Source organism: Callospermophilus lateralis, chromosome 7 (assembly GCF_048772815.1).
Source record: "Callospermophilus lateralis isolate mCalLat2 chromosome 7, mCalLat2.hap1, whole genome shotgun sequence".
NCBI lineage: Eukaryota > Metazoa > Chordata > Mammalia > Rodentia > Sciuridae > Callospermophilus > Callospermophilus lateralis.
The window spans coordinates 95,507,147-95,522,299 of record NC_135311.1 but is presented as its reverse complement, the minus strand read 5'-3'; the positions used below and the strand labels follow the sequence as shown (position 1 = coordinate 95,522,299).

The 15,153-nt window shown below is 38.3% G+C and overlaps 1 protein-coding gene across 9 annotated transcripts in view; it reads right to left on the bottom strand.

The window, feature by feature from the left end:
- The window catches only part of Tm2d1 (TM2 domain containing 1), a 33,847-nt gene extending 28,916 nt beyond the window's left edge, over window positions 1-4,931 (bottom strand). For 7 of the 9 annotated variants that reach the window (XM_076860272.2, XM_076860274.2, XM_076860275.2 and 4 more), the window contains exons 1-2: window positions 4,731-4,931; window positions 2,724-2,783 (exon numbers count right to left, since the gene is read on the bottom strand). In XM_076860272.2, the coding sequence (XP_076716387.1) occupies window positions 2,724-2,783; window positions 4,731-4,914 (244 nt within the window). In that variant the 5' untranslated portion in view covers window positions 4,915-4,931. Of the gene's footprint in view, window positions 1-2,723; window positions 2,798-4,730 lie in introns of all 9 variants that reach the window. The other 2 variants (XM_076860273.2, XM_076860277.2) reach the window with 1 other exon arrangement.
- Between the last annotated feature and the right edge of the window lie 10,222 nt (window positions 4,932-15,153).

The window sequence follows — 15,153 nt, the reverse complement described above, 5'->3', positions numbered from 1 at the left end:
ACTGTTGGACTGGGGTGCACAATATGTTGAAAATTCACTCACATGTTAAAATGCCAATAAAATCCAGCTGCAAAATAAACCCTGCATTGCAACTAAATTACAACACTGAGTTATTAAACTCCAGAAGACCAATGGAAAATCACAATGTAAATGCTGTGACCCATCAGTGCCCAGCACCACTTCTGTTCCTATAATAGCTGTGGGCACTACGGCATCTCAGAGCAGAAGTCAGAGGATGCAAAGGCAGCACTGCTTAGCCTAAAGTCTGAGGACCAGAAACATGCCTTTATCCAAGCCATGATGCAGGAAAGGGACTCTCACATTCTACCACAGGGAAACAGGCTTCCAGGGTGATTTGACATCCTCTCTGATCAGGATTTAGATCAGATTTACCATGGCTACCCCACTAGCTTTTATGCTTGAAAAAGGACATTTAGGGAAAAGAAAAGAAGAAAAAAAAAACCTCTTGTGGATTGGCACAGACTCAAGCATCAGACTGGGTTGGAAGAACCTACCCCAGCTCTTGGTTCAACACCTTTGTACCAGGCATAAATTACACATTAATATGAAGAAGCCTCATGATTCACATTTGTCTCAAAACTTTTGTTTTCTTTTTAAAATCATGGTAATGATTTAAAGTTCTTTATTAATGGGGTGGGGAGATTACTGGGGATTGACCTAGGGGTAGTTTACCACTGAACCCCACCACCAGCCCTTTTTATTTTGAGACAGGGTCTGACTGAGTTGCTGAGGTTGGCCTCTAATTTGCAATCCTCCTGCCTCAGCCTCCTGAGTCACTGGGATTACATGTGTGCACCTTCCACTGCACACGGCTAAAGTCCTTTATTAATCTTTAAAATCATTTATTTTTAAATCTAGAACATTTTATATGTTTCCAGATTTAGTTGGGCAAACAGATTTTTACGTTTTATTCTCTTCAAATTTTATTTGAAAAGCATTTCTTTTATTTTCCTGCACCTCTCCCCTTACATCCTATAAGCACTTCCTGCAACCATGACTAATTCCATAATACCTTTAAATTTTTCTAGCAACTTGATTTGCATATGGTTATAACTTTACTTATCAATAATCCTTAAGAGAATTCAAACTTATTTAATCCAAAATAGACGCCTAACTGGAGAGCAGAGCTCTTTTCGGGCAGAAACTATTCTTTATAGTTGTATTTTTTCCTTAAAAATCTCTATACAAAAAATCCCAAATGCTAGAAGAAACTTTTCTGAGAGTGTCTGCCAGTTACATATTTGTCACAATAGTATGCATAGATTTCCAACATCTTTCATATGAATGTTTATAAATAACTATATTTGAGAGCTTTCTCTTCTTTATGCATGTTAACTCTATACTGCATTCTAAAGCCAATAACATTAAAGACTTCTAACTGTAAACAGGCAAATCACAGCATACTTACAGGTTAACCAAAGAGGGATAAATTACAATATTCTTTTAAATTAATGTATACATAATAAGCAATATCTACTATGAAAATCATATATTTATATGTATACATACATCTATTATCCTATGACTGTTTATATAATAAAATTTCACTATTTCAGCATAGTAGCAAAAAGTCAATAATAAAGGTTTAACACAACTTACCTTAAATTTTTTTTGGTACTGGATTGAACCCAGGGTACTTAATCTACGTCCTGGAACTTTTTATTTTTTGAGACAGGTTCTCACTAAGTTGCTTAGTGCCTCGCTAAGTTGCTGAAGCTGGTCTCAAACTTGTAATTCTCCTGCCTCAGCCTCCCAAGTTGCTGAGATTACAGGCATGCTCCACAGCTACCACTTACTTTCAAGTATCTCTTCTAACTAGAATTGGGCTAATAATGTGACAAAATATAAAGACATAAAAATCTTTAGAAGGAAAGACTTAACAGGGAGTAAACTATTATATTTTATCAGGCATTGTACATAATTTAGAATAGAAGCTACCCAAAATCATTAGACTGAAAGTCTAATAATTTTTTTTGACCCATTATCAAAACACCCCTCTGAGAAAATATTAATGCATACTGTTAGGAGATATCTAAGTACATGTAGAAATATATATAATGTAGGTGACATAGTTTGTCACTATATTTTACTAAACCAACAGTCTCATTTCACTTTTCTTGAGTAATTAAAAACTTTAACCAAAGAAGTATCTTTGCACACATCTCTTAAGAAATAAAAGGCTATAATTGCTTAAGGAAATACACGTTTACCCTGATTTAAACACTACACAATGTATACATATATTAAAACATAACATGATACCCCATAAATATATACAATTTTTATGTTTTTATATATCAATTAAAAATAAACTTAAGAAGAAAATGAGGGAGCTATATAAACTGATGCAAAAATTTTAAATATATAATGAAAATACAAAACTTACAATTTATATAATTAAGGAAATAAGATTCTTTTTTAATTTAAATATTGGGGCTGGGAGTATAGCTTAGTGGTAGAACACATGCTTAGCATATGTGAGGTCCTAGGTTCAATCTCCAGCATCAAAATAAATAATTAATCAATTAATTAAATCTTGACAACACCTAGCCAGTTCTTCAAATTTAAATTCTTCTGAAAACTGAATAAAATGTATAGCTTAAGAAAAAAATATATTTATTAATTAAATTTAGTGGTCACATACGGTCTATGAAATAGTGTTTTAAAAATTATTTTTAAAGACATAATTCTTGAAGTCTTACCATGAGCTGTGTAGTTTGTACAGTTAACTGGTTCTTGCGTAGCATCATTTATTTTGGGATCTTTACAAATATATGTTAAAAAAAAAAAAAGTTAAGGAAATAAGAACTATCTAACATAACACCACATGTAAAAAAGAAGCTGCTGGTTTATCCAAGTCAACAAGCACAGATATAAACATTCTTCTAGTATAATACCTAAATAATACCTGAATGTTAACTTATTATAAGCAAAGTATATAAATTAAATGTATGCATTTAAAGCTCTAGAGAGGGCTGGGGTTGTGGCTCAGTGGCAGAGTACCTGCCTAGCATGTGTGAGGCACTGGTTTCGATTCTCAGCACCACATATAAATAAATAAATAAATAAAAATTCATCCACAATTAAAAAAAAAAAAAAAAGCTCTAGCAGAGAATTTCATCATTAAAGAACATCAGTCAGGATATAAACACAAAGCAAAAATTAAAATAAACATTTTACTAAGTTATTATTAAGTAGGCTTCAGGTTAACAAATCAGTTTCCAAAGATTTGCACTGAACTAATTTGCAGAGCCCTAGAATTACCATACAATGAATTTCATTTAACACAAACCTGTGAGGTAAATGCTATTAGCCCCACATCATAGAAGCAAAAACTGAAGCTCAAAGTTTGAATGGCTAATGCAGCCATATAAATGATAGGTGATAAATCAGGTTTCCTTATTTAAAGTCCATCAGATTGCAGAAAGATGGGTGTATTCTATATGGTCACTCTAGCAGGATTTTAAGTTTTTGAAAAGAGTATAAGAACCAAAAATGTCCAAAAGAGAAACTGGAAGTTTTATCTCCTAAATGTTTTATTACTGACACTAGAATAGGGGTGAGTATGGTATTCACAAAATGTCTCTAGGGTCCATTTAAGATTTTTGAATCTCTATTGGAAAACTTCATACTAGGAATAAAAGTGTATCCAGTTGTCATCACCTCACAGTTCTACAGGCTCATTCTTTCCAGGGTTCAACTTTGATACTGCTCAATTATTTTCTTAGAATCATTCCCATATTTCTTCCAAGAATAAAATTCAACTTATTAGGTCCATGATTCTCAAAGTCAAAACATAATGATATTCAACAAATTAGAGCTATTCTGTGAAAACCTTTAATAGTAATAGTGTCACTCCTCAAAGCACACAAAATCACTAGAATTTTCTTCATATCAAGAGTTCCTCTTACAGAATCTTTCTTATACAGGTTGAGGATCCCTTGCTTGAAGTGTCACGTCAGTGCTCAAAAAATTTTGGATTTTGGAGCACTTAGTAATTTTGGTTTTTTGGTTTAGAGATGGTCAACCTATATCTCTAGCTTCCATTATTAGTTTTCCTGTTCCAAAGTAGCTATTTTAAGCACAACTCATCCCTTAACCCTGATTTGGCCTGTTTCCTCGCCTGTAAATAAATAGCTAACACATACATTGCCTACTATACCAGGCACTGTTCACACCTGTACTAATTAAATATCACAACAGCCCCTTAAATTGGCACACTTGTCATTCACATTTTTACATGAGAAAATGTAATGTTCAAATAATTTGCCCAAGGATACAAAGCGGAGCAGGAATTCATCTGGCAGTTTAGCATCTCAGGATAACATGAAGTATTATATGTAAAATTAATTGTAAAAGAATAATACACTTTGATTGGAGGGAGCACTAGTAATTACTTGTCTCCCTTGACGTTGGCAAACTTTTCCAGGGAAGAGTCTGTCAATATTTATATTTCTAAGTCCCTAGAACAGGGCCTGGTATACCTTAGGATCAATGTTTAACAAGCACACCGGTTACAAAAAGAAATGGATGAGGTTAAGAAGCACCAACCATTAGTTAAATCCTACGGAAAGCACACGGGCTGGCCTCTGCCCCTCCGATCCCCAAATCCCCCCTCGTCCCCCGGGGTCCCTCGTCCTTAGAGGTTACGGGTCATCGTTCCTTCAGTAGAGCCTAGCCAGTACTGAGAACCGCGACCCGGAATCTACCTCGCCATAGAGGATATTGCCCCACTTTGAGGTCCTCGCACTTAAGCGTCTCGTCGCCCCCGGCGGCAGCGGTAGCGACAGCCCCCCAAGGTCCCGTGGTGGCTGCCACGAGCCACAAGACTCCAAGAAGGTGGGCGGCCACGGCCTCCGGAGAAACAGGACCGGATGGCCAGGCGGCCGCCATGTTGGGGACCGGCTCTTCCCCCACACTTCCGGTTCCGCCCGCGTCAGGCGCGGGCGGCAAAGGGCGGAGTCAGGGCCAGAGGCTCTTAAAGGGACCGCGCAGAGGTTGGAGCAGGTTGTCACCTAAGGGATTCTCTTATTCTAGGACTCCGCAGAATCACCCGAGAGAGTGTCTTTTAAAGTGAGGCCCAGAGTTCTTCTTTCGGACAGAGTCCATCTTCTCCCGCCTCCGACCCGAACCCTGGGATGAAGGGAGAGGTTCACGAGGGCAGAGGCGGAGGTGGGAGTTTGGGGGGGGTGGTCTTAGGCCAGCTCCTTCTTCGAATCCACCCTGCTCTGGCACTTCAGTGCCCCCAAACTGCGAGTTTACGTCTTCGGGAGTCCTAATAAGATTTAGATTTACCAATAAAGAGTTAAGCTCGAAGACGCTGAAAGTTCGTTTACCTTAGTTACTTAATTACTGAGTTGGACGGGGGTGAGGGGGGGCGTTGAAATTTGCAGGATTTCAGAGTCTATGCTCTTACTTATAAGATATCATGGGCTCCCTGTTACCTTAGAGAAAGATTTGTAGAAGCCTGCCAAGGACTCTGTGTCACAAGAGAGGTATTACAGGTTTGTTTCTGTTTTCTTTCTTTCTTTCTTTCTTTTTTTTTTTTTTGGGGGGGGGGTAACCCGGGATTGAACTCAGGGGCACTTCACCACTGAGCCACATCCCCAGCCCTTTTTTTTTTTTTTTTTAATTTAGAGATAGGGCCTCCCTCAGATGTTTAGTGCCTCGATAAACTGCTGAGGCTGGCTTTGAACTTGCGATTCTTCTGTCTCAGTCTCCCAAACCACTGGGATTACAGGCTTGTGCCACCCCAACAGCTAGGCTTTTTTAATAGTGGGAAATTTTAAGAGAGTAGGGACCCATAACAAAAGGAGAACAAGACATTTAAGACTAAATCAAGTAGAAAGTGGAATGGTTTTTCCCTTCATCTCTTTTAAGTTTCTTTTTCTAAAATTCTGTATTGGGGAAATTTCATAATAAAAAAAATTTATTTTAGTGAAAATTTAATCCTTCTTGTCTAAACATCTAAGAATATTTGCTTTTGAGTGGTGCTTCTTCATCCACATCAGCAAGTTTGGAAGAAAAACTGTGCACTCCAACTTTAGCCTCAGAAGATGAACCCTGCCTGCAGTTTCTGATCCAGAAGTTCTAGGGCGGGGTTTTGTGTTTCTAAAGAGTTCCCAAGGGATGCTGATATAGCTGTCCCAGGGACTAAACTTTGAAAACACTGGTAGAATGTGTTTATGAGAAGTATCGTTTTGGATTATGGGCTGGAAAACATGAAACAATTTCAAGTAATAGTAAGTGTTGTAAATACATTTTTCTCAGTAAACAAGTTTGTTAGCTTTAATGGCCTGCTTTTAATTTAAAACATTCATGCATAATTAACTTATGAATAATTAACTTATTCTTTTTTAAGCCCAGTGCAGTGGAGCAACCCTGTAATCCCAGCAACTATGGAGGCTGAAACAAGATGATTACAAGCTTGAGGCCAGCCCCAAATTTAAGGAGCCCCTAAGCAACCTAGCAAGACCCTGTCTCAAAATAAAAAATATAAAGGGCTGTGGATGTGGCTCAGTGTAAAGCATCAATAGGTTCAATCCCATGTTTAAAAAAAAAAAAAAAAACAGGTTTAAATGATAAGAAATTTGAAATTTACTATTCTAGTTCAATTTTAAGCTTCCTATTTTAAATGAACTTTTTCTCTTTACTTTTTCTTTTCTTTTTTTTTAATTAATTTTTATTGTAGGTTGTTCAAAACATTACATAGTTCTTGATATATCATATTTCACACTTTGATTCAAGTGGGATATGAGCTCCCATTTTTACCCCATATACAGATTGCAGAATCACATCAGTTGCACAACCATTGATTTACATATTGCCATTCTGGTGTCTGTTGTATTCTGCTGCCTTTCCTATCCTCTACTATCCCCCCTCCCCCCTCCCCTCCCCTCTTCTCTCTCTACCCCCTCTACTGTAATTCATTTCTCCCCCTTATATTTTTCCTCCTTTCCCCTCACTTCCTCTTGTATGTAATTTTGTATACCCCTGAGGGTCTCCTTCCATTTACATGCAATTTTCCTTCTCTCTCCCTTTCCCTCCACCTCTCATCCCTGTTTAATGTTAATCTTCTTCTCATGCTCTTCGTCCCTACTCTGTTCTTAGTTACTCTCCTTATATCAAAGACTTTTCTTTCTATTCCTACCCACAAAATAAAATGTTTACTAATCATTTCCTATATACACAGCCCTAGACTAGACTAACCCCTAACAACTCTAAAAAGCACTTATGTTTATTAGGGAAACGATAACCAAAATACTCTTTTGAGGGCTGGGATAGGGGCTCAGTGGTAGAGCACTTGTCTAGGTATGTAAGGCACCGGGATCAATTCTCAGCACTACATATAAATAAATAAAATATAAGTCCATTGACAACTAAAAAAATGTTTCAACCTAAGCAAAAAAGCAAGGTGCTAAACAACTCAGTGAGATCCTGTCTCTAAATTAAATACAAAATTGGGCTAAGTGTCTCTAAATTCAATCCCTGATGCCAAAAATTTTAAATACTGTTTGTAAATATTACAGTAGAAACACCTGAATGGGCACAGTGGCACATGCCTATAATCCCTGTAATCCCGGGTAGTCAAAAGTTATAGGCAGGAGGATCACCAATTCAAACCCAGATAAGACAAAAGAGCAAGACCCCATGTTAAAATAAAATGAAAAGGAATAGGGATATAGCTCAGTGGGATAGTGCTTGTCAACATGCAAGAGGCCTTGGGTTTAATCCTTAGTACTGTAAGGAGACAAACAGATGAGGATGATAGGAACAGGAGGGATTATCACCCAGAGTACTAATGGGCTTGCCCCCTACTTCAGATTGAGAAGCTTGATATCAAATCCTGGTCCTGTGAGTATGAGGACCCAAAAGGACAAAGAGAACATGTAAGACAAATTTTAAAGGCAAATGTCCTCCCTTAAATTAAATAGTTATCAAAAAGTTAGTATCCTTTATTCTGAGTGAGACCCAGTTCTCTCTACCCTGAAAGTTTATTAAGTGATGGTAGACTCAGCACAGACAGAGCAGGATTTATTATAGAAGTCATTTAAGGGCTTCACAGTCTCCCAGAGTAACAAGTCACCCAGCAAGAGTAGATAGTCCAGAGGCTTGCACCCTTTTCATGACCACCCATGAAGAAGGAGAGAAGTTATGACTATGCTGGTAAGGTTAAGTCCAGGGGTCATGGAAAGAGAGGTGGGAACTGTTGGCCTCTAGAAGGTTCAGAATGGGGAGATGTCCCCCCAGCCAAAGAAACAGTTTCCTCAGGGCAGATGCTCATGTTCTGGTCTCATTTATTCATTCACTCAGAGGGAGACTTCAGCCTCAAAAGTAATACCAGGGGATGACCTAATCACAATAGAAAACAGGAGATGCCTGAGAACTTTCCACATCCAAACCTGGACTGATTACCAATTGAGGGAACAGAAAAATGGTCTCCAGAGGGAAACATTTTAACACCAGACCTTAAGAGACTGGTGTTACAAAAAAGGGAGAATTTTTTTAAAAATGGTCAAAAAAGTGCTCTATGGAGCTGGGGTTGTGGCTCAGTGGTGGAATGCTTGCCTAGCACGCGTGAGGCACTGGGTTTGATCCTCAAAACACATAAAAATAAATAAATAAAATAAGGGTATTATGTCCATCTACAATTAAAATAATTATTTAAAAAACTGCTCTGTGTGTGAATTTTTACCTCCTATGCTCTAAATGACAGCTTTCTCTACTCTTTACCTGCCTGATTCCCATCTAAAATGTAAGGTATGTGAGCAGGTACCCAAATCAGTTTGAGGGTAGGGTGTCACTTTTAAATCCAAGCTGCTGTGGACATAAATGGTTGTTTTGTCTGTTCTTTATTCTGGGATTCTGCAAAGTTCCTCCCTAATGCTAAAGAACAGGAGAGACAGGGGATCTGGAAAGTCAGGCTAGACCAGGTCCTGGACCCTTTAGGCACCCTTAAGAGGTATGCATTCTGCCTTAGACAATACATTGCCCCAGGATGCAGGGATCACCTCCACAATAAGCGGATGCACTAAGGGAGTTTGATGGACCAAGGAAGTAGGGAGATGCCCTGCTTCCTGGGGTATTTTTAATTCTCTACAGCTGGGCACAAGGAAGGAAAATGGAGAGATCCCATAATACAAGTCTTCTTTACCTTAAGATCCTTTGCCTGAGGACTGTGACTTAGCCTATCCATTTAGGCCAGGCAAGGCTGCCTGTGAATTTCCTCTTGGAAAAGAAAGCATGTGGGCGTCAGCACAGTGGGTGCATTGTATAGAATTATTCTCTTAGCCTTGTATTCCCACCATCCTCATCTGTCTGCCCCAACAGTACCACATATATACAAAATAAATAAAAATAAAAAACACCTCCTAATTATGGTAACATGGAGAGGTTTTTTGTTGTTGTTTTGAGACAGAATCTCACTTGTTTCCCAGGCTGGCCTTGAACTCCTGAGCTCATGCAATCCTCTTGCCTCAACCTCCCTGTAGCTGGGACTACAGGCATAGTGCAAGTGCCTCCTCTATCACCAAGCTACACCCTCAGCCTTAGGACATGGGGCTTGATTAAGGTATTTAAAAACAAACAAACAAACAAACAAAAAACAGTATTTGAAAGCTGAGATTGTAGCTCAGTGGTAGAGTGTTTGTCTAGCATGCTTGAGGTCCTGGGTCTGAACCCCCAGCACCAAGGAAAATCCAGAAAAACTTGAAATACCATATTTTGTCATTAGAATTATTCCAATTTTAGTGTATATGCTGCCAAAGGAATATAAGTGATGCCAAAGGAAGCACAGTCATTCACCTCAGAATAATTAAAAGTCTAGACCAAACTGAATTATCAGAGATGTATCTTTTTTTTTTTTTTTTTTTAAGTACTGGATGTTGAATCCAAGGGTGCTTAACCACTGAGCTACACCCTAGTCCCTTTATTTTTTTATTTTGAGACAGGATCTCGGTAAGTTGCTTTGGATCTCCTACATTGCTGAGACTGGTCTCAAACTTGTGATCCTCCCACCCCAGTCTCCCTAGTCCCTGAGATTACAGGTGTGCATCATAGAACTCACCCAGAGATGTATCTTCACACAATTAATGACCACCTGAAAATGTACAGCCTAGAAAACTAATCATTAACTGTAAGTTAAAAAAAAAAAAAAAAAAAAGCCAGGCACAGTGGCGCATGCCTATAATCCCAGCAGCTCAGGAGGCTAAGGCAGCAAGATTGCAAGTTTAAAGCCAGCTTCAGCAAAAGCAAGGCACTAAGCAACTCAGTGAGACCTTGTCTCTAAATAATATACAAAATAGGGCTGGGGATGATGGCTCAGTGGTTGAGTGCTCCTGAGTTCAATCCCCAGTACCTCCCCCTAAAACACACACACACACACACACACACACTCACAGGCACACACACACAAAAGCCCCCAGTAATGTGTGCATTATACAGCTCAATACCATCCCACAACCTCATCCTGAGATAAAAGTTAGGGAAGGAATAGTGGTTGAGGATTAAATCAAACTCAAGAATAAAGATCAGAATAGGTTACCGTATATCATAAGTCATGTAATATCTATTACAGCAACTTTGCATTTTGATTACTATTTTGACTCTTTGGGCATAGTCTGGTTTGATTTTTAAAATACAACCTAAAGAAAATCAAGAGTTTAAAGAAAGCAAGTATATGCTTTCAGTTTATTGAAATTATGATAAAATTAGATGTTTCCCTACTGATTGCAAGAATATTGCTGATCTTTGTATTTGTGTCAATTATTTCATAGATTTTGAACAATTAACTTTGAAAATGCCTATGCTTTGCTGATTAATCCCATTACAAAATCTATTTTTATGGTCTTAGTGATTATTTTCTTCTACAAGATATAAATTAAATACAATGAGAAGATTTCCTGTGAAAATAAAGAAATGCAAAATTTTTGACTCTTGAACTGATGATGTATTAAAAAATTATTTCATATTGCCTCTTAATCCATTTTCTCATGACTCAGTAAAATATATTTACTCTGTTTCTTTACAATCAGTTTCAGATCCCATAATTACTAACATTGTTTAAATTTAGTAAGAACTTAATGGTAAATTTTATTTTCACACAAAGCATTACAGAAAGTCTATAGACTTCTGTAAAAAGTGAAGAATAGGAATAAAGCAATTCACGGTGGAAATTGTACAGAAACATGAGGAAAGAGAATTACCAGTGAAAGTAGAAGCAAAGCTTCCTCTGGACTCAGAGGCTCTGTTGGTTGGACTTTTCATTTCATGCACAACTAATTACATTAGCAGATGGTTCTGCCCATAGAAAAGCTTTCTGAGGAAACTGATCTAACTCCTTGTTGCCATGGGTAAGACAGAAACGTAAGAGATAAAAGATTGTCACTCTGAAACTTCCTTTTTATTTGACTACCATGGGCATCCCACCCCAGCCCCAGTGATAAATTCATAACATCGGGCCTCTGCCAGATCTTTGTTACACACCCCTACACAACATTCATACTGTTGGCCCCCAACTATTTCTGATCATGTTCTCTTTGATGCACTGATATAACTGCCAGCATGCTTTCTGACTAAATTAACTTTGATTCACTACTTAATAAGGTCCACTCTTATATGCCAAATATATTTTATCTTGAATGTCAAACAGAAGATCTAAAATGGATTTTATCAGAATTCTGCCTGTCATGAAAAAAATAAGTAAATAAATTGAATTTTCTCAAATTTATGACCAATACCTCTTTTTTTTTTTTTTTTTTGTACTAAGGGCACTTAACCACTGAGCCACAACCCCAGCCGCACATCTACCCATCTATCTATCTATCTAAATATCTATCTATCTATCTATCTATCTATCTTTCTATCCCCATATACAAAATATGTATAGATATATAATTTTTTTTTTTTTTTTTTAGTTTAGAGACAAGGTCTTGCTAAGTTTCTGAGACTGGCCTTCAACTTGTGATCTTCCTGCCTCAGCCTCCCAAGCTTCTGAGATTATAGACATGCACCACCACCCCCAGCTCCTCAATCCATTTTTTTGTACATTGCTTCAAACAAATCTCTTATGTAAAATAAGAAGTCTATATCATATTCAAAATCCTATTCAAAACAATTTCAGCACTAGAAAGAGAGATGCTATAAAATAGTGGAAAAGAGAAGAGTGAGGGAAATTAATAAATTAATAAACATTAACCAAATTTCAGAGCTGGGCATGGAGGTGCATGTCTGAAATCTCAACAATTTGGAAGCTTAAAGCAAAAGGACCGCAAGTCTAAGGCCTGCCTGTGCAACTTAGCAAGACCCTGTCTCAAAATAAAAAATAAGAAGGGATGGGGATGTGGTCAGTGGCAGAGCACCCCCGGGTTCAAATTTCAGTATAAAAAAAAGAAAGAGAGAGAAAAGAAAACACAAAAAAATTTCAGTAGTTCTTTGATTTCTTAGAAGTGAAAGGAAATTCTTATAACCTACAGTTCTCTGTGTTAGTCTCAGGTCCTCCATCATCTGCTGTGACGTCAGTTTATTTACTGCTACTCGAGGCTTTCCCCTTGCTTTTACCAGTTTCTGCCATGGCACTCCCATCTATGTGCTGCTTCATTTATTGAATATGTTCTATGTGCCAGGTATATGCACTATACATATGCATTCATTTAGCCCTCAAAACCACCATATGGAGCAAGCACTGCTACCAGTTTCACTAATGAGAATTAGAAGGGCTGACTTGAAGAGACCACATGTTTTAGGAAACGGTAATGTCAGGATTCAAGCTTATATCTGACTTTAGAGCTCATGCTCTTAAAAATTAAATTCATCTTCATCATTCTATGAATAAGACACTCTTGAGGATTACCAGAAGTAAACATCTTCTAACACAGAGTAAGCTCCTTTAAAAATATATTGAGTAAATTAAAAAAAAAAACTTTAATTCCAAGTAAAAAATCAAAGGAAACCTTCCATTAAATGAACAACACAAAAATATGGAGAGAATTAGGTTAAATTTGATGGAGATGGACACTTGCTGGGGTGGTCAGAGAGGGAATTTCCCTTAAGACTCAAGCCTAAGCCCTGAAGGAAGGGTAGGACTATAGGACTTTCCAGGCAGGGGAACGAGGATGAGTAATCAATGGGAAAGCCACGGAGTGGTGATTCCATTGGTATAGAGTAGAACATCTGGCCAGGGTACAATAAAGGAGAGGTGAAATACAAGATTAGGTTGAAGAATGAGTAAGGAGAGGAGAGTTTGGAGGGACTTGAATATTGAGAAATAAAATTTGAACTTGATTTTATGCAAAGATGCATTTTTTTTTTTTGAGAAAGGAAGAATAATGTTCCTAACATCAAAATTTAAAGTGGAAAGACACCCATGAGCTGGAATGTAGATCAGTGGTAGAGAACCTTCCTAGACTGTGCCAGATGTTGAGTTCAATCTCCAGCACCTCAAAAAAAGAAACAAAAAACAACCCAACATTTGTTAAGATGATGCTTAGAAATAATTGGTCCCCATCTTTCTTTATGACACCTCCTGATTTGGGAAGTATTGTCTTCTTCATTTATCTAAGTAAATCCTGCTTTAGTCAGCTTTTTCATCTGTGTTCAAACTACTCAGTGAGAACAACATAAAGGAGGAAAAGTTTATTTGGGGATCATGGTTTCAGAGATCTCAGTCTGTAGATGGTCAACTCCATTGCTCTGGGCCCAAGGTAAGGCAGCACATCATGAGGGAAGGGCCCAGCAGAGGAAAGCTGCTCAGCACATTGCGGAATCAGGAAGCAGTGTGAGGAAGGGGTTTTATGGAAGATGCACCCTTCCAGGGCACACCACCAGTGGGCCATCTACTCCAGCCATGCCCTACCTATTTACAGTTACCACCCAGCCATTCAAATCAGGGTGCATTGATTAGGTTATACTTCTCACAATCCAGTAATTTCAACTCTGAACATTCCTGTATGAACACAGGAGTTTTGGGGAGAACACTTCTTATTCAAACCATAACATTCTACCCCTGGCCCCCAAAAGCTCATGTTTGTCTCATAATGCAAAATTCATTTAGCCCATCTACAGGAGACCCATAATCTTAACAGTTTCAGCATTATCCAAAAATCCAAGTTCAAATTTTCCTCTGAGAATCAAAGCAAACTCTTGATGTTGAGTCCCTGTAAGCAAATTACATATATCCAATATACAATGGCACAGAGTGAACATTCCCATTTTAAAAGAGAGGAATAGGGCATAGAAAGAAGGAATGGAGTCAAAGCAAAACTGAAAAACAGCAGGGCAAACAGGTTCAATAATTCTGTGTACAGCATCTAGGACATATGGTGGTAAGATGACACCTCCAAAGGGCTTGGGAAGCCCTGCCCTTTGCTGTTTGCAATGAACATGGGCTCTTTTTTAGCCTGGTTCTCTCTACAGCCAGCAGCTTTTCTCAACACAATCCACATTACTGGCACCCCTTAATTCCTAGGGTCTCCATTCCAGCTTTGAATTCACCTGTAAAATGTCATACATTGCCCTCTTGGGAGCAACCAGCTGGGACACGAACCCTGCTCCAATTTGCCTGGCCTCCCAGGCCTTCCTTTAAAATCTCAGTAAAAACTTTCATAATCTCTTAACTTTAGCATCCTGAATTTCTGTAGAACCAGTACCATGTGAACAATGCCAAGATCCGCTGCCAGTTCATGTAATACTTGGACCCCCTAGGATCGTAGTTGCAGTGTTGACCAAATGCCTATATGGCTGGATAAGATGAAGCAACTTCTTAGCCCACCCCCCTCTTGAAGTGGGGCACCCCAGGATCTCTTCTCAAAGGAATTTTTCCCTTCTACATCCTTGAGTTTGCAATGGGTATGATCTTGCAAATTCCTGAGATGCCCTCCACACAACTTTCCCATTGTATTTGTGCAAAGTACTTGTATCTCTTTCAGAGCTGTAATCTCTTCAACAACCACACCTTCTTTCACCCCAGCTTTACATGCATTTTTCTGGTCAAGCTGTAAGTTTTTAAAATCTTTAACTCTGTTTTCTGCCCCAAATTCTCACAGTAGACCTGGCAAAGCTGCCAGCAATATCCATGCCACTGACTGAATGAAGTGCTACCTTGAAAATTTCTCTACCAGACAAATTAGTCCATAA